Below are 25,800 nucleotides of genomic sequence, written 5' to 3'. Positions count from 1 at the left end.
GAGGGTTTACCTTTAAAGTTACGAAAGGAACGCCCTGTCTGCTTATTCTTCTTATCCAGGGGAAGAAAACATAATTTATGCTTACCTGATAAATTTATTTCTCTTGTAGTGTGTTCAGTCCACGGGTCATCCATTACTTATGGGATATATTCTCCTCCCCAACAGGAAGTTGCAAGAGGATCACCCAAGCAGAGCTGCTATATAGCTCCTCCCCTCACATGTCATATCCAGTCATTCGACCGAAACAAGACGAGAAAGGAGAAACTATAGGGTGCAGTGGTGACTGGAGTTATAATTTAAAATTTAGAACCTGCCTCAAATAGACAGGGCGGGCCGTGGACTGAACACACTACAAGAGAAATAAATTTATCAGGTAAGCATAAATTATGTTTTCTCTTGTTAAGTGTGTTCAGTCCACGGGTCATCCATTACTTATGGGATACCAATACCAAAGCTAAAGTACACGGATGATGGGAGGGACAAGGCAGGAACATTAAACAGAAGGAACCACTGCCTGTAGAACCTTTCTCCCAAAAACAGCCTCCGAAGAAGCAAAAGTGTCAAATTTGTAAAATTTGGAAAAAGTATGAAGTGAAGACCAAGTTGCAGCCTTGCAAATCTGTTCAACAGAGGCCTCATTCTTAAAGGCCCAGGTGGAAGCCACAGCTCTAGTGGAATGAGCTGTAATTCTTTCAGGAGGCTGCTGTCCAGCAGTCTCATAGGCTAAGCGTATTATGCTACGAAGCCAAAAAAAGAGAGAGGTAGCCGAAGCCTTTTGACCTCTCCTCTGTCCAGAGTAAACGACAAACAGAGAAGAAGTTTGTCGAAAATCTTTAGTTGCCTGTAAGTAGAACTTCAGGGCACGGAACCACGTCTAGATTATGCAAAAGACGTTCCTTCTTTGAAGAAGGATTAGGACATAAGGATGGAACAACAATCTCTTGATTGATATTCTTGTTAGAAACAACCTTAGGTAAAAACCCAGGTTTAGTACGCAGGACTACCTTGTCTGAATGAAAGATCAGATAAGGAGAATCACAATGTAAGGCAGATAACTCAGACTCTTCGAGCCGAGGAAATAGCCATCAAAAACAGAACTTTCCAAGATAAAAGCTTAATATCAATGGAATGAAGGGGTTCAAACGGAACACCCTGGAGAATTTTAAGAACCAAGTTTAAGCTCCACGGAGGAGCAACAGCTTTAAACACAGGCTTAATCCTAGTCAAAGCCTGACAAAAAGCCTGGACGTCTGGATTCTCTGCCAGACGCTTGTGTAAAAGAATAGACAGAGCAGAAATCTGTCCCTTTAGTGAACTAGCGGATAAGCCCTTTTCTAAACCCTCTTGTAGAAAAGACAATATCCTAGGAATCCTAGCCTTACTCCATGAGTAACTCTTGGATTCACACCAATATAAATATTTACGCCATATCTTGTGGTAAATTTTTCTGGTAACAGGTTCCCGAGCCTGTATTAATGTATCAATAACCGAATCCGAAAACCCACGCTTTGATAAAATCAAGCGTTCAATTTCCAAGCAGTCAGCCTCAGAGAAATTAGGTTTGGATGGTTGAAAGGACCCTGAATTAGAAGGTCCTGCCTCAGGGGTAGAGACCATGGTGGACAGGACGACATGTTCACTAGGTCTGCATACCAGGTCCTGCGTGGCCACGCAGGCGCTATCAGAATCACCGATGCTCTCTCCTGTTTGATCCTGGCAATCAGTCGAGGAAGCAACGGAAAAGGTGGAAACACATAAGCTATGTTGAAAACCCAAAGGGCTGCTAGTGCATCTACCAGCACCGCTCCCGGGTCCCTGGACCTGGATCCGTAACAAGGAAGCTTGGCGTTCTGGCGAGATGCCATGAGATCCAGATCCGGTTTGCCCCAACGAAGAATTAGTTGGGCAAATACCTCCGGGTGAAGTTCCCACTCCCCCGGATGAAAAGTCTGGCGACTTAAAAAATCCGCCTCCCAGTTCTCCACGCCTGGGATGTAGATCGCTGACAGGTGGCAAGAGTGAGACTCTGCCCAGCGAATTATCTTCGAGACTTCCAACATCGCTAGGGAACTCCTGGTTCCCCCTTGATGATTAATGTAAGCCACAGTCGTGATGTTGTCCGACTGAAATCTGATGAACCTCAGTGTTGCCAACTGAGGCCAAGCTAGAAGAATATTGAATATTGCCCTTAATTCTAGAATGTTTATTGGGAGGAGTTTCTCCTCCTGAGTCCACGACCCCTGAGCCTTCAGGGAGTTGCAAACTGCTCCCCAGCCTAGTAGGCTGGCATCTGTTGTTACAATCGTCCAATCTGGTCTGTGAAAGGACATTCCTTTGGACAGATGAACCCGTGATAACCACCAGAGAAGAGAATCTCTGGTCTCCTGGTCCAGATTTAGCAAAGGGGACAGATCTGAGTAATCCCCGTTCCATTGACTTAGCATGCATAGTTGCAGCGGTCTGAGATGTAGGCGCGCAAATGGCACTATGTCCATCGCCGCGACCATTAAGCCGATCACTTCCATGCACTGAGCTACTGATGGGCTTGGAATGGAGTGACACGGCAAGCATTGAGAAGTTTTGATAGCCTGGACTCCGTCAGGTAAATCTTCATCTCTACAGAATCTATAAGAGTCCCTAGAAAAGGGACCCTTGTGAGTGGTAACAGAGAACTCTTTTCCACGTTCACTTTCCACCCATGCGACCTCAGAAATGCTAGAACTATCTCTGTATGAGACTTTGCATTTTGAAAACTTGACGCTTGTATCAGAATGTCGTCTAGGTACGGAGCCACCGCTATGCCTCGTGGTCTTAGTACCGCCAGAAGAGAGCCCAGAACCTTTGTAAAAATTCTCGGGGCCGTAGCCAACCCGAAGGGAAGGGCTACAAACTGGTAATGCCTGTCTAGAAAGGCAAATCTTAGGTACCGATAATGATCTTTGTGAATCGGAATGTGAAGGTAGGCATCCTTTAAATCCACTGTGGTCATATATTGACCCTCTTGGATCATGGGTAGGATGGTTCGAATGGTTTCCATCTTGAACGATGGAACCCTTAGGAATTTGTTTAAGATTCTTAATTCTAAGATTGGTCTGAAGGTTCCCTCTTTCTTGGGAACCACAAACAGATTTGAATAAAACCCTTGCCCCTGTTCCGTCCGCGGAACTGGGTGGATCACTCCCATCACTAAGAGGTCTTGTACACATTGTAGAAATGCCTCTTTCTTTACTAGGTTTGTTGATAACCTTGACAGATGAAACCTCCCTTGTGGAGAAGTCTTGAAATCCAGAAGGTATCCCTGAGATATAATCTCCAGCGTCCAGGGATCCTGTACATCTCTTGCCCAAGCCTGGGCGAAGAGAGAGAGTCTGCCCCCCACTAGATCAGTCTCCGGAAAGGGGGCCCTGACTTCATGCTGTCTTAGGGGCGGAAGTAGGCTTTCTGGCCTGCTTGCCCTTGTTCCATGACTGGTTGCTTTTCCAACCCTGTCTGTAACGAGCAGTAGTTCCTTCCTGTTTTGGAGCGGAGGAAGTTGATGCTGCTCCTGCCTTGAAATTACGAAAGGCACGAAAATTAGACTGTTTGGCCTTTGATTTGGCCCTGTCCTGAGGAAGGGTGTGGCCCTTACCTCCAGTAATGTCAGCAATAATTTCCTTCAAGCCGGGCCCGAATAAAGTCTGCCCTTTGAAAGGAATGTTTAACAATTTAGACTTAGAAGTTACATCTGCTGACCAGGATTTAAGCCAGAGCGCTCTGCGCGCCTGTATGGCGAATCCGGAATTTTTAGCCGTAAGTTTGGTTAAATGCACTACGGCATCCGAAACAAACGCATTAGCCAGCTTAAGGGTTCTAATCTTGCTCAGAGACTCATCCAATGGTGCTGTGCGAATAGTCTCTTCCAGAGACTCAAACCAGAATGCCGCTGCAGCAGTGACAGGCGCAATGCATGCAAGAGGCTGTTATATAAAACCTTGTTGAATAAACATCTTCTTAAGATAACCCTCTAATTTTTTATCCATTGGATATGAGAAAGCACAGCTATCCTCCACCGGGATAGTGGTACGCTTGGCTAAAGTAGAAACTGCTCCCTCCACCTTAGGGACCGTCTGCCATAAGTCTCTTGTGGTGGCGTCTATAGGGAACATTTTTCTAAATATCGGAGGAGGGGAAAAAGGCACACCGGGTCTATCCCACTCCTTACTAATAATCTCTGTAAGCCTCTTTGGTATAGGAAAAACGTCAGTACACACCGGCACCGCGTAGTATTTATCCAGCCTACATAATTTATCTGGGATTGCCACCGTGTCACAATCATTCAGAGCCGCTAACAACTCCCCAAGCAACAGGCGGAGGTTCTCAAGCTTAAATTTTAAATTTCTGAATCCGGTCTCCCCGAATCAGAACCGTCACCCACAGAATGAAGCTCTCCGTCCTCATGTTCTGCAAATTGTGACGCAGTATCAGACATGGCTCTCGTGCCATCGGCGCGCTCTGCCCTTAACCCAGAACTGTCGCGCTTGCCTCTTAACTCTGGCATATTGTATAACACTTCTTTCATAACTTTAGCCATATCATGTAAAGTGATTTGTAAGGGCCTTGATGTACTTGGCGCCTCAATCTCACGCACCTCCCGAGCGGGAGACGAAGGTACTGACACGTGAGGAGAGTTAGACGGCATAACTGCCCACTCGTTGTCTGGTGATAATTTTTTAAGCGGTACAGATTGATTTTTCAACGTAACATCAATACAATAGGTACACATATTTCTATTGGGCTCCACAACGGCTTTTAAACATAATGAACGAGCAGATTCCTCTGTATCAGACATGTTTAAACAGACTAGCAATGAAGCTAGCAAGCTTGGAAAATACTTTCAATAAGTTTGCAAGCAATATAAAAAACGCTGCAGCGCTTTTAAAAAACACAGTTGAGTAACTAAAGAATAATTCAGTTATAGTCAACAATTCTTTAAATGTATTAATTAGCAGAGGATTGCACCCATTAGCAACCGGATAATTAACCCCTCAGTACCCAAAAAAACGGATATCAAATTAATATAAAACGTTTTTATCACAGTCTAACACACTGTCACAGGTCTGCTGTGACTGATTACCTCCCTCAAAAAACGAATATTGAAGACCCCTGAGCTCCCTAGAGACGTCCTGGATCAAGGAGGAAGAAGCAGGAAGACTGTGCTTAGAATTTTAACTGCGCAACAAGGCGCTAAAAAGAGGCCCCACCCGCTCATTTACAACAGTGGGAGACCTGATATAACGGTTTCTATGCAGAAATATACGTTAGCCATGTGGAAAAAAATTCATGCCCAAAGGATTTATCACCAAAGTACCTCACAAAACGAATAACATAAATAAACTTCTTTAAATGTCATGCAAAGTTATCACTAAGCCTGCAACCAGTCGCTACCACTGCAGATAAGGCTTAAGTATTATTTCAGTATTAACAGTATTTTCACAGTCAAATTCTAGTCCCTAGAAAATAACTCTACTGTGCATACATTTATCAGCCTGATACCAGTCACTACTACTGCATTTAAGGCTGTACTTACATCATACGGGTAACAGCAGTATTTTCTTAGTCAATTCCATTCCCAGAAAATATTGTACTGCACATACCTCATTTGCGGTGGACCCCGCATGCTATTCCCATGTTCTGAAGTTACCCCACTCCTCAGAATGTCGAGAACAGCCAGTGGATCTTAGTTATGCCTGCTAAGATCATAGAAAACGCAGGCAGTTTCTTCTTCCAAATACTGCCTGAGATAGAAAAAACAGCACACTCCGGTGCCATTTAAAATAACAAACTTTTGATTGAAGAATAATTAAGTAAAAACTCCAACTCCTCTTGCGACCTCCTTCTTTGTTGAGGGTTGCAAGAGAATGACTGGATATGACATGTGAGGGGAGGAGCTATATAGCAGCTCTGCTTGGGTGATCATCTTGCAACTTCCTATTGGGGAGGAGAATATATCCCATAAGTAATGGATGACCCGTGGACTGAACACACTTAACAAGAGAAAAGATCCCTTTCCTCCTGTGATATCTGAAATAATTTCAGCCAAACCAGGCCCAAACAAGCTCCTACCCTTGTAGGGAATAGCTAATAACTTTTTTAGATTTTAGAAGAAACAGCCGCAGACCAGGATTTTAACCAAAGGGCTCTGCAAGCTAGAACCTCAAACCCAGACATTTCTGCTCCCAGTTTAATGACCTATAAGGAAGCATCCAAAATAAAAGAATTGGCTAACCTTAAAAATATTAATCCTGTCCTGGATCTCCTCAAGAAGAGTATATGCCTAAACAAAATCAGAAAAGGAAAACTTCACCTCCTCCTTGCACCGCAGGCAAAGAGAATGACTGGAGGTTATGGGTAAGGGAAGTTACATATATAGCAGCTTTGCTGTGGTGCTCTTTGCCTCCTCCTGCTGGCCAGGAGTGATATTCCCACTAGTAATTGATGATTCCATGGACTCACCATATCTTAGAAAAGAAACATGTCCCCATCTGACAATCAGACGCCGTCTAAAACCCCCCTGGAGTCAGAATGTCTGCTGCACATAGCATGCACTGGATTGCGGATTTTCCTTTATGAATCCAGTGCTGTTGTAAAATGTTATTAACAAAGAGCCTGCACGCCCCCACTAGGGGTTGAAGGGTCATGTTCATATCAGTTTACGGTATACCTCCACCGTAGCGTCCCAGATACATATACCCTTTTAGGTTAATCCCTTCCCAGTCTTCTCATATGCATCCAGATCCCATTTTAGGCAACAAGCCATGTAGGGAGAAAAAGAAGGGTTCAGGATTTACCAGGTGGAAGTCTTCCTCTAGTCTGGGTCCTGCAATACAGATTAAACTTAGTGTCACTAACAAAGTTTGTAAAAAAGGGAGTATAGCTCAGAGAATTGGAGGAGGCATGGGAACTTCCCTACGAACACCAGCAGCCAACAGACTCAATACTCTACTAAGAGACTTACATGGTCTCTACCAGCTCCCCTGCCCTCTGTTGTAGGAAACAATCAATTTGAGGACAAAAATCTTAATCCATGAAACGAGGCAAATAACTACTACGAGGGTAGGGGAAGTGGGAAGGATATATAAAGCTTTTTGGGAGTGTCTTTTGCCTCCTCCCGGTGGTCAAGTGAAGTATTTCTCATAGATAATGAATTCATAGACTCTACCATTAGAAATAAATCAAATTTTTCATCAACATAATTGAGACAATTTCTTGATTTGGCAGATAACAAAACTCTGTAAATCTATGGCACTTACCTATGTGGGCATCCTTGACAAATTTTTTGATCAGCAAAAGACCCTCCTAAAACTTTACTTAACATAGTTGGGTGACCTAAGGCTTTTAAAGCTTCATCTAAACTGTCAACAAGTGAATTAAAAAATTCTAAAGCATCATGTTGCTCCCGAAGATTAACTGGTTCGCCCCAGAGCCTAAAAAGAAGAAAATAAATATGAATGAATAAATAAATCAGACTTGAAATGTAAGTGATACAAGAGAAATGCCCATGAGCCATTCAATGTCAAGTGGTAGAATATTTATTTCACTCAGTATACTGAAAGGTAAGCTGATCACAAATCTTGCATTTTAATGATTTTATATCATGTAGTTTCTGATTAGTAAGGTTTTGAAATAAAAACAAAAAATACCACCACATTTTGATGGGTATCAATATACAAAACCCCAATTATCAAAGTCTAGTAGGACTGAGATATATTTTAAAAATACATTGTGTTCAGAACAAAATAGGTTTTAATTTGAGAAGGTTTGAGTAAGGTTTGGACCCAGCTTCAAAAAACTATTTCTAAAAATGCTAAGGTTATTTAAATTGGATCACTTAACAATGAATGACATTTTATTATATATCTGTACTAAACGGCATAAACATGACTGATCCCTTATCCAAATATGTCAAATAAAACTACATTTTTGGAATACACTAATTTTAAATTTAAAAATGTATATATGGTCTACTATACAAGAGATTAAAGGGACATTAAATACCGGATTTTTTGTTAAAATTGTTATGTCCTATTCTCCCTAGCGACCAAAAGATAAAAGCTTTAACCTACAGTACATTTTTAAAAAGATAAAAATTTCCTAAACAAACTATTTGATCTGCAGAATTTGGCAGCTGAAATGTTTGCTTTCTGGCCTCCTAGCGAGTGTGGGACTTGCACAATTTGTACATAAAGGCAACAGGTGTTTCAATGTTCTCCCCAGGACCTTTTTAGCTGGTGCACCACCTGGCTGATTTTACGGACCACCCGGCTAACATTTTAGCCAATATTAAAAAATTTTATTGCAATAATTTTGTGCTTTGGATAGCAGAAAATTATATATTAGAAAATATTACACTTCCCCCACCCGGCTACTTCATAATGCCACCTGGTTGGCAACATTTTCTGTGGAGAACACCGTGTTTAACGCACTTTCAAAATTAAAATCCATGGAGTTGTGTCACTGTATTAAAAAAATAAAATATCAAGAAAACAAATTTCTTATTTAAAGGCAAAATGTTTTCTTAATAAACGGTAGCTTAAAGAGACATGAAACTCAAATTTTTTTTCTTGCATGATTCAGAAAGAAGTTTTTTTTAAAAAGGATCAGATTTGCTTCTATTATCAAATTAGTTCTCTTGGTAGTCTTTGTTGAAGAAATAAGAAGGTAGCGCGCATATGCCTTGAGCACTACATAGCAGAAAAATGTGCTGCCATCTATATAGCATTGTTATTAAACTGCTGCCAAATAGTGCTACAAACGTGCATGCTTCTGACCTCACATACCTGCTTTTCAAAGGATACCAAAAAAATGTGTTATAATAAAAGTAAATTGGAAAGTTGTTTAAAATTACATGCACTATCCAACTCATAAAAGAAAAAAAATTGCAAAAAATGTAACAAAAACCTTGATGGCTATAAAAGATATATATTGTTTATTTATAAAACATATTTATAAAACACAAATTTGTACCTGAATTGCTTCCAAAAACCTCTTGGTACGTAGTACTGTAATCTTGAGGCTGCTAAATGGCCAAATATAACCTGCAGATGTCGTAGAACGCCAATATTGTACTCTTTTCGGTCTTCTGTTTTACTTAATGAAGGTTTGTCTTCATATTGATGAGGGTAGCCAAAGACATCATCCCGTGGATCAACATTACTCTGTCCACACACAAAAAAATGTATTTTAAATATGTCAGTTAAAAATAGCTAAATAATTTCACATTACATTGACAATAAACACATTTTATAAAACAGACTTCAAGCATCAAACATTTGAAGGCCTCAGTATGACCTTAGAAATGAAAATGTTTTTTGACCCAGAATTTTAGAAGTGCATAATTTTGTTCCTATCAGCCAATCAGAATAAACTAAAAGAAGCAGAAAAGTTATGTTTTATTTGCTCTTGTGTCTGTGAGGTTGCTCTTTGTCAAGGGGATGATGCAAAACCCAGTAGCAGAAAATCTTACAACAAATAAATAACTCATTCTAGACCCTAGGTTTCACTGCAGGTATCTGAAAATGAGTTGCTGCACTTGTGCAAGCACGTCAGCACTGGAATGTAGAGAAAGACAGATTTCAACAAGACAACAAATGCGAGTACGTAATTGGCCTGTCCATTTGTGTGTTAACAACATTAAGAAACAATATTACATTCTCTTTGTGGGTTTTTCTTCTTTTTTGACGAGTCACAACACTCAGAAGATATTTTGGACTATTTTATCACATTTTTTTGTCACTGTTTTCTGTCATTTCTCCACTGGTATTATTACTGGTCTATTACTATGTTTTTGAAATATTTAACCTGTTGATGTCATCTTAGCTGATCAATTCCTTCTTCAGTAGTTAGTGTCATTACATGATGGGGTCCAAGAGAGGCCCCTTTACAGGGAGTGCAGAATTATTAGGCAAGTTGTATTTTTGAGGATTCATTTTATTATTGAACAACAACCATGTTCTCAATGAACCCAAAAAACTCATTAATATCAAAGCTGAATAGTTTTGGAAGTAGTTTTTAGTTTGTTTTTAGTTATAGCTATTTTAGGGGGATATCTGTGTGTGCAGGTGACTATAACTGTGCATAATTATTAGGCAACTTAACAAAAAACAAATATATACCCATTTCAATTATTTATTTTTACCAGTGAAACCAATATAGCATCTCAACATTCACAAATATACATTTCTGACATTCAAAAACAAAACAAAAACAAATCAGTGACCAATATAGCCACCTTTCTTTGCAAGGACACTCAAAAGCCTGCCATCCATGGATTCTGTCAGTGTTTTGATCTGTTCACCATCAACATTTAGTGCAGCAGCAACCACAGCCTCCCAGACACACTGTTCAGAGAGGTGTACTGTTTTCCCTCCTTGTAAATCTCACATTTGATGATGGACCACAGGTTCTCAATAAGGTTCAGATCAGGTGAACAAGGAGGCCATGTCATTAGATTTTCTTCTTTTATACCCTTTCTTGCCAGCCACGCTGTGGAGTACTTGGACGCGTGTGATGGAGCATTGTCCTGCATGAAAATCATGTTTTTCTTGAAGGATGCAGACTTCTTCCTGTACCACTGCTTGAAGAAGGTGTCTTCCAGAAACTGGAAGTAGGACTGGGAGTTGAGCTTGACTCCATCCTCAACCCGAAAAGGCCCCACAAGCTCATCTTTGATGATACCAGCCCAAACCAGTACTCCACCTCCACCTTGCTGGCGTCTGAGTCGGACTGGAGCTCTCTGCCCTTTACCAATCCAGCCACGGGCCCATCCATCTGGCCCATCAAGACTCACTCTCATTTCATCAGTCCATAAAACCTTAGAAAAATCAGTCTTGAGATATTTCTTGGCCCAGTCTTGACGTTTCAGCTTGTGTGTCTTGTTCAGTGGTGGTCGTCTTTCAGCCTTTCTTACCTTGGCCATGTCTCTGAGTATTGCACACCTTGTGCTTTTGGGCACTCCAGTGATGTTGCAGCTCTGAAATATGGCCAAACTGGTGGCAAGTGGCATCTTGGCAGCTGCACGCTTGACTTTTCTCAGTTCATGGGCAGTTATTTTGCGCCTTGGTTTTTCCACACGCTTCTTGCGACCCTGTTGACTATTTTGAATGAAACGCTTGATTGTTCGATGATCACGCTTCAGAAGCTTTGCAATTTTAAGAGTGCTGCATCCCTCTGCAAGATATCTCACTATTTTTTACTTTTCTGAGCCTGTCAAGTCCTTCTTTTGACCCATTTTGCCAAAGGAAAGGAAGTTGCCTAATAATTATGCACACCTGATATAGGGTGTTGATGTCATTAGACCACACCCCTTCTCATTACAGAGATGCACATCACCTAATATGCTTAATTGGTAGTAGGCTTTCGAGCCTATACAGCTTGGAGTAAGACAACATGCATAAAGAGGATGATGTGGTCAAAATACTCATTTGCCTAATAATTCTGCACTCCCTGTAGAGTTAGAACGTCACTTTACTATTCATGTGTCTTTGTTTTCCAATACTAGATATAGTATAACAAAAAACAAAATGTATGCTTACCTGATAAATTTCTTTCTTTCGGGACACGGAGAGAGTCTATGACGTCATTCCATATACTAGTGGGATATTCACTCCTTGCCAGCAGGAGGAGGCAAATAGCACCACAGCAAAGCTGTTAAGTGTCACTTCTCTTACCCATATCCCCCAGTCATTCAGCCGAAGAGAGATGGAAAAAGAAAACACAAAGGTGTAGAGGTGCCTAAGGTAATCTAAAGGGTGGGGTCGTGGTTCTCCATGTCCGGAAATAATTTTTGTCATTAGGTAAGCATACATTTTGTTTTCTTTCCTAAGACATGGAGAGTCCACAACGTCATTCCAATTACTAGTGGGAACCAATATCCAAGCTAGAGGATACGGAATGAACAGGAAGGGACAACAAGACAGGTAGACCTAAACAGAAGGCAACACCGCTTGAAGAACCTTTCTCCCAAAGGAAGAAAAAGGATGCAGAGAAGACCAAGATGCAGCCCTGCAGATCTGTTCCACAGAAGCTTCATTTTTGAAAGCCCAAGAAGAGGAAACAGCCCTAGTGGAATGAGCTGTAAGTCTCTCAGGAGGCTGCTGTACAGCAGTCTCATAAGCAAAACGAATCATACATCTCAACCAGAGGGAAAGAGAAGTAGAAGTAGCCTTCTGACCCTTATGCTTTCCAGAGAAACAAACAAGCAGGGCAGAAGACTGTTGAAAATCCTTAGTAGCCTGTAGGTAGAATTTTAGAGTGCGCACCACATTCAAGTTGTGCAACAGACGTTCCTTATGAGAGGAAGGATTAGGACAGAGAAAAGGAACAACAATTTCCTGATTAATATTTCTATCTGAAACCACTTTAGGGAGAAACCCCAATTTAGTACAAAGGACCGCCTTATCGGCATGAAAAATAAGGTAAGGTGAATCACACTGTAAAGCAGAGTTCGGAAACTCTCCAAGCAGAAGAAATAGCAATAAGAAACAAAACCTTCCAAGATAACAGCTTAATATCTAAGGAAATTATTGGCCCAATCGGAGCCTGCTGCAAAACTCTAAGAACTAGATTAAGACTCCAAGGAGGAGTAACAGGTTTAAACACAGGCCTGATTCTAACTAGGGCCTGACAAAAAGATTGAACATCTGGCACATCCGCCAGACGCTTATGTAAAAGAATAGATAATGCAGAAATCTGACCTTTCAGAGAACTGACTGACAACTCTTTCTCCAGGCCATCCTGGAGAAAAGACAAACTTCTAGGAATCCCGACCCTACTCCAACAGTAGCCCTTTGATTCGCACCAATATAGGTATTTACACAATACATTATGGTAAATCTTAAGAGTAATGGGCTTGCGAGCCTGAATCATAGTATCAATGACTGACTCAGAAAACCCACGCTTAGCCAGAACTAAGCGTTCAATCTCCAAGCAGTCAACTTCAGAGAAACGAGATTTAGATGGAGGAAAGGACCCTGAGTTAGAAGGTCCTTCCTCAGAGGTAACTTCTAAGGAGGAATAGATGACATCTTCACTAGGTCTGCAAACCAGATCCTGCAAGGCCTCCGAGGAGCTATCAGAATTACAGACACACTCTCCTGTTTGATACGAGCAATGACTCGTGGAAGAAGTGCAAACAAAGGAAACAGGTATGCTAGATCGAAATCCCAAGGAACCGACAGAGCTTCTATCAGAGCAGCCTGAGGATCTCTTGACCTTGAACCGTACCTTGGAATCTTGGCGTTTTGACGAGACGCCATCGGATCCAATTCCGGTACCCCCCACTTGAGAATTAACCTGGAGAACACCTCCGGATGGAGAGCCCACTCCCTGGGAAGAAAGGTTTGTCTGCTCAGGAAATCCGCCTCCCATTTGTCCACTCCTGGAATGTGGATGGCAGAAAGAAGACAATTGTGAGCTTCTGTCCACTGCAAAAATGTGAGTCACCTCCTTTATGGCCAAGAAACTCAGAGTCCCTCCCTGGTGGTTGATGTAAGCCACTGAGGTGATGTTGTGTAACTGGAACATGATAAACTGGGCTAAGGACACCTGAGACCAGCCCATCAGAGCATTGAAAATCGCTCTCAATTCCCTGAGACCTGACAACTGCCAAGAGAGCCCCCAGCACCTTTGAAAAGATTCTGGGAGCTGTGGCAAGGCCAAACGGAAAAGCCACAAACTGAAAATGCTTATCTAGAAAAGCGATTCTCAGATGATGATCCCTGTGGATGGGAACATAAAGATACGCGTCCTTCAGGTCTATGGTCGTCATGAACTGACCCTCTTGGATCAAAGGAAGAATGGAACGAATGGTTTACATTTTGAAAGACAGAACCCTGAGAAACTTGACACTTTAGATTTAAAATGGGTCGAAAAGTTCCCTCTCTTTCGGAACCACCAACAGATTTGAATAAAATCCTAGACCCTGGTCACTCCCAAGAAGGAAAGGCCCTGAACGCACTTTAAGAATGCCTCTCTTTTTACCTTTTCTGCAGATAACCTTGAGAGGAGAAATCTGCCCTTGGGAGGACAATATTTGAATTCTATTTTGTACCCCTGAGATACTATGTCCACAGCCCAAGGATCTGGGACATCTCGTATCCACGTTAGACGAAACAAGGAAAGTATGCCCCCCCACCTGATCCAATCCCGGACCGGGGGCAGACCCTTCATGCTGATTTAGTCTCAGCAGAGGGTTTCTTTGGTTGCTTTCCCTTGTTTCAAGGGACTTTGGGTTTCCAAGAAGACTTGAATTGCTCCAGCTTGGATGAGGGACAGGAAGACTTTTAACCTTTGAAGTTCCGAAAGGAACGAAAATTACTTTGACGTCCTTTAGATTTATTCTTCTTTTCTTGTGGTAGAAAGGACCTCTTTCCACCCGTAATTTCAGACCAGGACAAAACAGGGTCCTACCCTTGTTAGGTAGGGATAAAAGGTTGGACTTGGAGGTAACATCAGCTGACCATGATTTTAGCCACAGACCCCTGTGGGCAAGGACAGTCAAGCCAGACATCTTGGCTCCCAGTCTAATGACTTGCATGTTGGCATCAGAGATAAAGGAATTGGCCAGCTTGAGAGCCTTAATCCTATCTTGGATCTCCTCCAATGGAGTATCCTCTAAAATCAGTTCGGACAAGGCATCACACCAATAAGATGCTGCACTTGCTACTGTGGCAATACAAACTGCAGGTTGCCATTGTAGACCCTGATGAACATACCTTTTCTTTAAATAGGCATACAGCTTTTTGTCCATGGGATCCTTAAAAGAACAGCTATCCTCAATAGGAATTGTGGTTCTCTTAGCCAAAGTAAAAATAGCCCCTTCTACTTTAGGTACTGTACGCCATAAGTCTCGAATAGAGTCAGCAACAGGAAACATCTTTTCCAGGAGACGGAGAGAAAGGTATCCCAGGTTTATCCCATTCCTGTACAATGATCTCCAACACACGGTCTAGAACAGGAAATACTTCCACAGCGGAAGGATCATCATAGTATTTGTTAAGTTTACTAGATTTCTAAGGGTTAACAGCGACAGAAGTGTCAGAGTCGTCCAAAGTAGCCAGTACCAGCTTAAATCTGAAGTTTACCTCTTCGTAGTCAGACAAAGGAATTATACTATCAGAATCTGTGATTTCACCCTCAGAGGCTACCGAGGTATTCTCCTCATCAGATTTATGAGGGAGGTCAACCTTCATGCAGCAGATGGGACAGACACCTTACCATCTGACAAATGTTTAGATTTCCACTTGCGTTTTCCCAACATAGGAAAAGCAGATAATGCCGCAGATACCGCAGAAGATAAATGTGCAGCAAATTCTGATGGCAAATAAACTCCTCCAGGAGGCTAAGAGGAACTACAGGGCACTGTGACGCCATTGAGGCTTGGGACGTTTGAGGAGAAAGCTGTGGCACTGTCTGAACAGCATCATGCTGAGAGACATTAGGCTCAGAAAAAAGAAATGTATCTTTACATTTCAATGTCTTTTCTGAACATGAGGAACAAAATTCCATAGGTAAAACAATTTGGGCCTCTAGACACAAACATTTATCCATAAGAACAGACTCCTACTCCATTATCCATAGTAGAAAAGATTTCCAAAAATTGGAGGAAAGACAAATATATTTAAAATGACACTGTCACTTTAAAAAATAAAATTCCCTCAGAGCAAATTTGAACTCCAGACAAAAAAACACTCTTAAATAAGGACCTCTACACCTCAAACAGTCTGAGGTGCCCTACCTGACCCTGCATCAAAGTAAAATACTGCAGCAAAGGGTTCCTGACGATCACTAGAGAGGCAGACACAAATACCACCGCTCTGCTCATAGACTGAACGGAAACGCAGTGAGTCACGTGATCGGCCGAAATGAAACTGCGCAACAAAAACAAAAACGCATGTTTCTTTATACAGCCGAGAAAGACCGGAATGTAAAAATGCTAACTAGTCTAGTAAGACCATATAGTTACACTTCTTTCATGCTCTCACTTAAGTCCCACATCAGAGCCCCAAAAACAATGAGCCACAAAATAAACAAATTATGCATACCTGATAATTTTATTTCCATCGTGGTGAGGAGAGTCCACTGCTTCATTCAATACTATTGGGAATCAAGCACCTGGCCACCAGGAGGAGGCAAAAACACCACAGCCAAAGGCTCAAATACCTCCCTCACTCCCCTCATCCCCCAGTCATTCTGCCGAGGAAACAAGGAACAGTGGGAGAAACATCAGGGTATAAATGGTGCCAGAAGACAAACAGAATTTAGGACCGCCCACCGGAGATAAGGGCGGGAGCTGTGGACTCTCCTCCCCACGATAGAAATAAAATTATCAGGCAAGCATAATTTATGTTTTCCATCTAATGTGGAGGACAGTCCACGGCTTCATTCATTACTATTGGGAACACATACCCAAGCTTTAGAGGACACTGAATGAAACCGGGAGGGTAAAAGGCGGATCACTAATCCAAAGGCACCACATCTTGTAGAACCTTTCTCCTAAAAACAGCCTCCGCAGAAGCAAAAATGTCAAATTTGAATTTTTTTGTGAAAGTATGCAAAGAGGTCCAGGTAGCCGCCTTGCAAATCTGCTCCATAGAAGCCTCATTTTTGAAGGCCCAAGATGAAGCCACCGCTCTAGTGGAATGAGCCATGATCCTCTGAGGAGGCTTATGTCCCGCTGTCTCATAGGCCAGATCGATTAAGCTCCTCAGCCAAAAGGACAAAGAAGTAGCAGAAGCCTTTTGACCTCTGCATTTCCCTGAGTACACCACAAAAAGAGTCAGACTGTCTGAAATCCTTTGTCACCTAAAGATAGAACTTCAGAGCACGAACCACATCCAGATTATGAAGTAGCCTCTCCTTAGAAGAAGAGGGATTAGGACAAAAAGAAGGAACTACTATCGCCTGATTGATGTTACGGTCAGACACCACCTTGGGAAGGAATCCCAAGCCCGTGCGAAGAACAGCTTTATCCGCGTGAAACACCAGATAAGGGTGCTCGTAATGCAAGGTCGTCAGTTCAGAAACTCTGCGGGCTGCTGCAATGGCCAACAGGAAGAGAACCTTCCAAGAAAGAATCTTTATGTCAAGAGAATGCATAGGCTCGAACAAAGCCTTCTATAAAACCCTAAGAACCAAATTTACGCTCCACGCCTGATTCTAGACAGAGCCTGAACAAAGGATTGAATGTCGGGAAGCTCAGCAAGCTTCTTGTGTAACAAAACTGATAGGGCCGAAATCTGTCCCTTCAAGGAACTAGCTGCAAGACCGTTCTCCAAACCCTCTTGTAGAAAAGATAGAATTCTGGATACCTTCACCTTGTGCCAAGGATATCCATGTCTCTCATACCAGGACAAGTAAGCTCTCCACACCTTGTGGTAGATGCGACAAGTGACTGGCTTCCTTGCCTGAACTAGAGTATCAATCACGGTTTCAGAAAAATCTCTCTTGGCTAGGACTAAGCGAATAATCTCCACGCAGTCAGCCTCAGAGAATCTAGATTTTGATGTTGAAAAGGACCCTGTTCCAACAGATCCCTGTGACAGGGTAACCTCCATGGCAGAGAGGAAGACATCTCCACCAGATCCGCAAACCACGTCCTCCTCGGCCACGAAGAAGCAATCAGAATGGACGACGCTCTCTCCTGCTTTATGCGTGCCACTTTACGAGGTAGAAGTGGTAATGGAGGAAATATGTACGCTAGATGGAACCTCCAAGGCATCGCCAATGCATCTACCAGCTTCGCTTGGGGGTCCCTCGACCTCGAACCGTATCGAGGGAGTTTGAAATTCAAACGGGACGCCATGAGATCTCTGGCGTCCCCTATCTGAGACAGATCTCCGCAAACACCTCTGGGTGAAGAGACCATTCCCCCGGATGAAATGTTTGCCTGCAGAGAAAATTCGCTTCCCAGTTGTCCACTCCGGGAATGTGGATTGCGGAGAGCGAGCTGCTGTGGAAGGGATGAGCAAGCAGTCTGCATTTAGAAACCATATCAGCAGACCAAGACCACAACGCTCACCTAGTTAACACAGCTAAAGCAGAAATGTTAGCATTGATGCAAATCATTTCCACTGAAGTATCACAAATAAGGAATTTCCTGCTCTCAGGAGACTAATACAAACCTAAATCTCATCCAGAGTGGTTTCCCCAAAAACAAGTTCTGAGGGACTGTCACACAGGATACACTAACTGCATAAAACCTGCAAGATGAAAGGATGGCCTATGAAACCTAAAGGTTTCCTATCAAAAGGATCCTTAAAATAATATTAATTTGCCAGGCCAAAGTGGATATAGCTGAATCTACCTTACGTAGGGAGAGGAAACAGACTTGAATTTGGAGGATGGAACAAAAGGAATACCTGGCTTCTGCCATTCCCTTTTAAGTTTTTGAGAAAATTCAGATTAACTCTCCTGGGAGAAGCTTTAAGAAGATATAAACCCTTGCATAATCTGAAGACCAGAAAAAGCCTGTTTAGGATTAGCAATAGACTCAGCACAAGTAGCACAAAGCTGAGCAGGACGACACACCTGAGAATCCTTAGAAAGCAAAACACAAACTAGAAGGGTTAAAATAACAGAGGGTCTCTTCCTTTCAATATTATCTAGATTAGCTAGTGGCACAGAGGCCTGAGCTGCACCAGTTTGCAGTAAGGAATTGGCTTAAATATCAGAGATAAACAAAAGCATTATACAGCACACACATAGTTAATGCTGAATGGGGAGAAAAAAAGGCATACTATCACTGATTAACCCTTAGAAGGTAAACAGTAAACATAAGGCACAGTTCAAATAAGCTCTGAAAAAACTGTAAAAACAGCAAAAGAGAATTCTATAGCGTATAACACAGCACATAAAGGATTAAATAAAATGTGCACCCCAAATTTAAAGCCCATCTCGGATGATCAGAGTGCCTTACCACTTCTGAAAAGTTCAAGAAACCAGCGAGTTATACATAGCGCTATAAGTTGAAAAATGTATTGTGAAAAACAAAGGCTTGACAGTAAAAACAACAGCAGAATGCACAAGTTGTGTCTAAAGCGTTTTGGCCCGCAAGCCTTACTAATAAACATACTAACATGATACTAACAATGTTTAAATAGCCTAGCTGTTAATTAAGTGCAAGCTGCAAACTATTAACTGCTGAAGTAAACCGACAGTCTCATTTTACCCCTGTATTAATACAAAAGCTCTCTCAACCTTAATATTATATCATAGTAGTATTGGTGAATAACGCTGAATATAAAAGAAAATTAAAACTTCTTGATAGTAATAATAATTATCCAATACATATTGTCTAGCTAAAAATAACATTATTATCTACAGTACATTTTAACCCATCAATTACATATTAGGGAGGGTTGCTAGATAAACAGGACTCTATATATATATATATATATATATATATATACATATACACACATACATACACACACTGCCTTGCAAAAGTATTCACCCCCCTTGACTTTTTACCTATTTTGTTACATTACAGCCTTAAGTTCAATGTTTTATTAATCTGAATTTTATGTGATGGGTCAGAACACAATAGTCTAAGTTGGTGAAGTGAAATTAGAAAAATATATACATAAAACTATTTTTTAGAAATAGAAAACAGAAAATTGTCATGTGCGTATGTATTCACCCCCTTTGTTATGAAGCCCATAAAAAGTTCTGGTGCAACCCATTACCTTCAGAAGTCACATAATTAGTGAAATGATGTCCACCTGTGTGCAATCCAGGGTGGATAAAAATCAATGATTTAAAAAAAAAAAAAAAAAAAAATTATTTGTTTTTATTTAAATCTGTCTCCAGCTCATTTTTTGGCAAATACTGTCAATATCCAGTATCAGGGTCAAAACTTAAGTGCTGAGGAAGAGGAGTTAGCTATGACATGGGTATCCAGCAATCATCCATCTGTAATGCCAACTATAATAAACTTCAAAGCTAAGGGGGAACCATTCAAGAAATATATGTTTGCTGAAGATATTTTAAAGAAAGTCACACAAGTGAACTGGTGGAAGTCACTTAAGCACTTGGATTTAGAGACAGTTCAAGTAATGATTTCACTTTTAACAGCAGTAGCTTCTTCTGCAGGCGTTGAAAAAATATTCTCTTCCTTTGGACTCATTCATTCTAAATTGAGAAATCGTTTGGGACCTGATAAAGCAGGAAAGCATGTTTTTATTTTCCAGATTATGAACAAAGAAGAAGCTGAAGATGACGAGTGAGCTACAGAGGACAGTATTTAAGTTTTTCATGTTTAGGCTGGGCTGACAGTCTAAGTTTCTTAAAATATATATATATTTTGATTAGCCAAAAACAGAATTTATGCTTACCTGATAAATTACTTTCTCCAACGGTGTGTCCGGTCCACTGCGTCATCCTTACTTGTGGGATATTCTCTTCCCCAACAGGAAATGGCAAAGAGCCCAGCAAAGCTGGTCACATGATCCCTCCTAGGCTCCGCCTTCCCCAGTCATTCGACCGACGTAAAGGAGGAATATGCATAGGAGAAATCATATGATACCGTGGTGACTGTAGTTAGAGAAAATAATTCATCAGACCTGATTAAACAACCAGGGCGGGCCGTGGACCGGACACACCGTTGGAGAAAGTAATTTATCAGGTAAGCATAAATTCTGTTTTCTCCAACATAGGTGTGTCCGGTCCACGGCGTCATCCTTACTTGTGGGAACCAATACCAAAGCTTTAGGACACGGATGATGGGAGGGAGCAAATCAGGTCACCTAGATGGAAGGCACCACGGTTTGCAAAACCTTTCTCCCAAAAATAGCCTCAGAAGAAGCAAAAGTATCAAATTTGTAAAATTTGGTAAAAGTGTGCAGTGAAGACCAAGTTGCTGCTTTACATATCTGCTCAACAGAAGCCTCGTTCTTGAAGGCCCATGTGGAAGCCACGGCCCTAGTGGAGTGAGCTGTGATTCTTTCAGGAGGCTGCCGTCTGGCAGTCTCATAAGCCAATCGGATGATGCTTTTAAGCCAAAAAGAGAGAGAGGTAGAAGTTGCTTTTTGACCTCTCCTTTTACCAGAATAAACAACAAACAAGGAAGAAGTTTGTCTGAAATCCTTTGTAGCGTCTAAATAGAATTTTAGAGCACGAACTACATCCAAATTGTGTAACAAACGTTCCTTCTTTGAAACTGGATTCGGACACAAAGAAGGCACGACTATCTCCTGGTTAATATTTTTGTTAGAAACAACTTTCGGAAGAAAACCAGGTTTAGTACGCAAAACCACCTTATCTGCATGGAACACCAGATAAGGAGGAGAACACTGCAGAGCAGATAACTCTGAAACTCTTCTAGCAGAAGAAATTGCAACCAAAAACAAAACTTTCCAAGATAATAACTTGATATCAACGGAATGTAGGGGTTCAAACGGAACCCCCTGAAGAACTGAAAGAACTAAATTGAGACTCCAAGGAGGAGTCAAAGGTTTGTAAACAGGCTTGATTCTAACCAGAGCCTGAACAAAAGCTTGGACATCTGGCACAGCCGCCAGCTTTTTGTGAAGTAAAACAGATAAAGCAGAAATCTGTCCCTTCAAAGAACTTGCAGATAATCCTTTCTCCAAACCCTCTTGAAGAAAGGATAGAATCTTAGGAATTTTTATCTTGTTCCATGGGAATCCTTTAGATTCACACCAACAGATATATTTTTTCCATATTTTATGGTAGATTTTTCTAGTTACAGGCTTTCTAGCCTGAACAAGAGTATCAATGACAGAATCTGAGAACCCTCGCTTTGCTAAAATCAAGCGTTCAATCTCCAAGCAGTCAGTTGGAGTGAGGCCAGATTCGGATGTTCGAACGGACCTTGAACAAGAAGGTCCTGTCTCAAAGGTAGCTTCCATGGTGGAGCCGATGACATATTCACCAGATCTGCATACCAAGTCCTGCGTGGCCACGCAGGAGCTATCAAGATCACCGATACCCTCTCCTGTTTGATCCTGGCTACCAGCCTGGGAATGAGAGGAAACGGTGGGAACACATAAGCTAGGTTGAAGCTCCAAGGTGCTACTAGTGCATCCACTAGAGTCGCCTTGGGATCCCTGGATCTGGACCCGTAGCAAGGAACCTTGAAGTTCTGACGAGACGCCATCAGATCCATGTCTGGAATGCCCCACAATTGAATTATTTGGGCAAAGATTTCCGGATGGAGTTCCCACTCCCCCGGATGAAATGTCTGACGACTCAGAAAATCCGCTTCCCAATTTTCCACTCCTGGGATGTGGATTGCAGACAAGTGGCAGGAGTGAGTCTCCGCCCATTGAATTATTTTGGTCACTTCCTCCATCGCCAGGGAACTCCTTGTTCCCCCCTGATGGTTGATATACGCAACAGTCGTCATGTTGTCTGATTGAAACCTTATGAATTTGGCCTTTGCTAGCTGAGGCCAAGCCTTGAGAGAATTGAATATCGCTCTCAGTTCCAGAATATTTAATCGGGAGAAGAGATTCTTCCCGAGACCAAAGACCCTGAGCTTTCAGGGGTTCCCAGACCGCGCCCCAGCCCACCAGACTGGCGTCGGTCGTGACAATGACCCACTCTGGTCTGCGGAAGCTCATCCCTTGTGACAGGTTGTCCAGGGTCAGCCACCAACGGAGTGAATCTCTGGTTCTCTGATCTACTTGTATCGTCGGAGACAAGTCTGTATAATCCCCATTCCACTGACTGAGCATGCACAGTTGTAATGGTCTTAGAAGAATTCGCGCAAAAGGAACTATGTCCATTGCCGCGACCATCAAACCTATTACTTCCATGCACTGCGCTATGGAAGGAAGAAGAACAGAATGAAGTACTTGACAAGAGCTTAGAAGTTTTGATTTTCTGGCCTCTGTCAGAAAAATCCTCATTTCTACGGAGTCTATTATTGTTCCCAAGAAGGGAACTCTTGTTGACGGGGATAGAGAACTTTTTTCTACGTTCACTTTCCACCCGTGAGATCTGAGAAAGGCCAGGACAATGTCCGTATGAGCCTTTGCTTGTGGCAGAGACGACGCTTGAATCAGTATGTCGTCCAAGTAAGGTACTACTGCAATGCCCCTTGGACTTAGCACCGCTAGAAGGGACCCTAGTACCTTTGTGAAAATTCTTGGAGCAGTGGCTAATCCGAATGGAAGTGCCACAAACTGGTAATGCTTGTCCAGAAAGGCGAACCTTAGGAACCGATGATGTTCCTTGTGGATAGGAATATGTAGATACGCATCCTTTAAATCCACCGTGGTCATGAATTGACCTTCCTGGATGGTAGGAAGAATTGTCCGAATGGTTTCCATTTTGAACGATGGAACCTTGAGAAATTTGTTTAGGATCTTGAGATCTAAGATTGGTCTGAATGTTCCCTCTTTTTTGGGAACTATGAATAGATTGGAGTAGAATCCCATCCCTTGTTCTCCTAATGGAACAGGATGAATCACTCCCATTTTTAACAGGTCTTCTACACAATGTAAGAATGCCTGTCTTTTTATGTGGTCTGAAGACAATTGAGACCTGTGGAACCTTCCCCTTGGGGGTAGCTCCTTGAATTCCAGAAGATAACCTTGGGAGACTATTTCTAGCGCCCAAGGATCCAGAACATCTCTTGCCCAAGCCTGAGCGAAGAGAGAAAGTCTGCCCCCCACCAGATCCGGTCCCGGATCGGGGGCCAACATCTCATGCTGTCTTGGTAGCAGGTTTCTTGGCCTGCTTACCTTTGTTCCAGCCTTGCATTGGCCTCCAGGCTGGCTTGGTTTGAGAAGTATTACCCTCTTGCTTAGAGGATGTAGAACTTGAGGCTGGTCCGTTTCTGCGAAAGGGACGAAAATTTGGTTTATTTTTAGCCTTAAAAGACCTATCCTGAGGAAGGGCGTGGCCCTTACCCCCAGTGATATCTGAAATAATCTCTTTCAAGTCAGGGCCAAACAGCGTTTTCCCCTTGAAAGGTATGTTAAGCAATTTGTTCTTGGAGGACGCATCCGCTGACCAAGACTTTAGCCAAAGCGCTCTGCGCGCCACAATAGCAAACCCTGAATTTTTCGCCGCTAATCTAGCTAATTGCAAAGTGGCGTCTAAAGTAAAAGAGTTAGCCAATTTAAGAGCGTGAACTCTGTCCATAATCTCCTCATAAGAAGAATCTTTATCGAGCGACTTTTCTAGTTCATCGAACCAGAAACACGCTGCTGTAGTGACAGGAACAATGCATGAAATTGGTTGTAGAAGGTAACCTTGCTGAACAAACATCTTTTTAAGCAAACCCTCTAATTTTTTATCCATAGGATCTTTGAAAGCACAACTATCTTCTATAGGGATAGTAGTGCGTTTGTTTAGCGTAGAAACCGCCCCCTCGACCTTGGGGACTGTCTGCCATAAGTCCTTTCTGGGGTCGACCATAGGAAATAATTTCTTAAATATAGGGGGAGGGACAAAAGGTATGCCGGGCCTTTCCCATTCTTTGTTTACAATGTCCGCCACCCGCTTGGGTATAGGAAAAGCTTCGGGGGGGCCCCGGGACCTCTAGGAACTTGTCCATCTTACATCATTTCTCTTGAATGACCAAATTGTCACAATCATCCAGAGTAGACAACACCTCCTTAAGCAGAGCGCGGAGATGTTCCAATTTAAATTTGAATGTAATCACATCAGGTTCAGCTTGTTGAGAAATTTTCCCTGAATCTGAAATTTCTCCCTCAGACAAAACCTCCCTGGCCCCCTCAGACTGGTGTAGGGGCATGTCAGAACCATTATCATCAGCGTCCTCATGCTCTTCAGTATTTTCTAAAACAGAGCAGTCGCGCTTTCGCTGATAAGTGGGCATTTTGGCTAAAATGTTTTTGATAGAATTATCCATTACAGCCGTTAATTGTTGCATAGTAAGGAGTATTGGCGCACTAGATGTACTAGGGGCCTCCTGTGTGGGCAAGACTGGCGTAGACGAAGGAGGGGATGATGCAGTACCATGCTTACTCCCCTCACTTGAGGAATCATCTTGGGCATCATTTTCTCTAAATTGTTTGTCACATACATCACATCTATTTAAATGAGAAGGAACCTTGGCTTCCTCACATACAGAACATAGTCTATCTGATAGTTCAGACATGTTAAACAGGCATAAACTTGATAAAGTACAAAAAACGTTTTAAAATAAAACCGTTACTGTCACTTTAAATTTTAAACTGAACACACTTTAATACTGAATATGTGAAAAAGTATGAAGGAATTGTTCAAAATTCACCAAAATTTCACCACAGTGTCATAAAGCCTTAAAAGTATTGCACACCAAATTTGAAAGCTTTACCTCTTAAAATAACGGAACCGGAGCCGTTTTTATATTTAACCCCTATACAGTCCCTGGTATCTGCTTTGCTGAGACCCAACCAAGCCCAGAGGGGAATACGATACCAAATGACGCCTCCAGTAAGCTTTTTCTATGTATCTGAGCTCCTCACACATGCATCTGCATGCCTTGCTTCCCAAAAACAACTGCGCATTAGTGGCGCGAAAATGAGGCTCTGCCTATGATTAGAGAAGGCCCCCAGTGAAAAAGGTGTCCAATACAGTGCCTGCCGTTTCTTTAACATAATTCCCAAGAATAAAATAACTCAAAGCTATAAACTATTAAAAATGCTTATAAATCAATCGTTTTAGCCCAGAAAAATGTCTACCAGTCTTTAAAGCCCTTGTGAAGCCCTTTATTCTTATTTAATAAAAATGGCTTACCGGATCCCATAGGGAAAATGACAGCTTCCAGCATTACCAAGTCTTGTTAGA

The 25,800-nt window shown here is 42.1% G+C and overlaps 1 protein-coding gene across 1 annotated transcript in view; it reads right to left on the bottom strand.

Annotated features, from left to right (window-relative positions):
- Positions 1-25,800, bottom strand: part of USP9X (ubiquitin specific peptidase 9 X-linked) — a gene marked incomplete in the record, with an annotated part of 1,177,890 nt that overhangs the window by 172,817 nt on the left and 979,273 nt on the right. The window contains 2 exon segments of the mRNA XM_053706481.1: positions 7,290-7,463; positions 9,004-9,194. Coding sequence (XP_053562456.1) covers positions 7,290-7,463; positions 9,004-9,194 — 365 coding nt within the window.

Source organism: Bombina bombina, chromosome 3 (assembly GCF_027579735.1).
Source record: "Bombina bombina isolate aBomBom1 chromosome 3, aBomBom1.pri, whole genome shotgun sequence".
Taxonomy (NCBI): Eukaryota; Metazoa; Chordata; class Amphibia; order Anura; family Bombinatoridae; genus Bombina; species Bombina bombina.
Note: the sequence above shows the minus strand (reverse complement) of the source record. Positions and strands in the feature narration are given on the sequence as shown.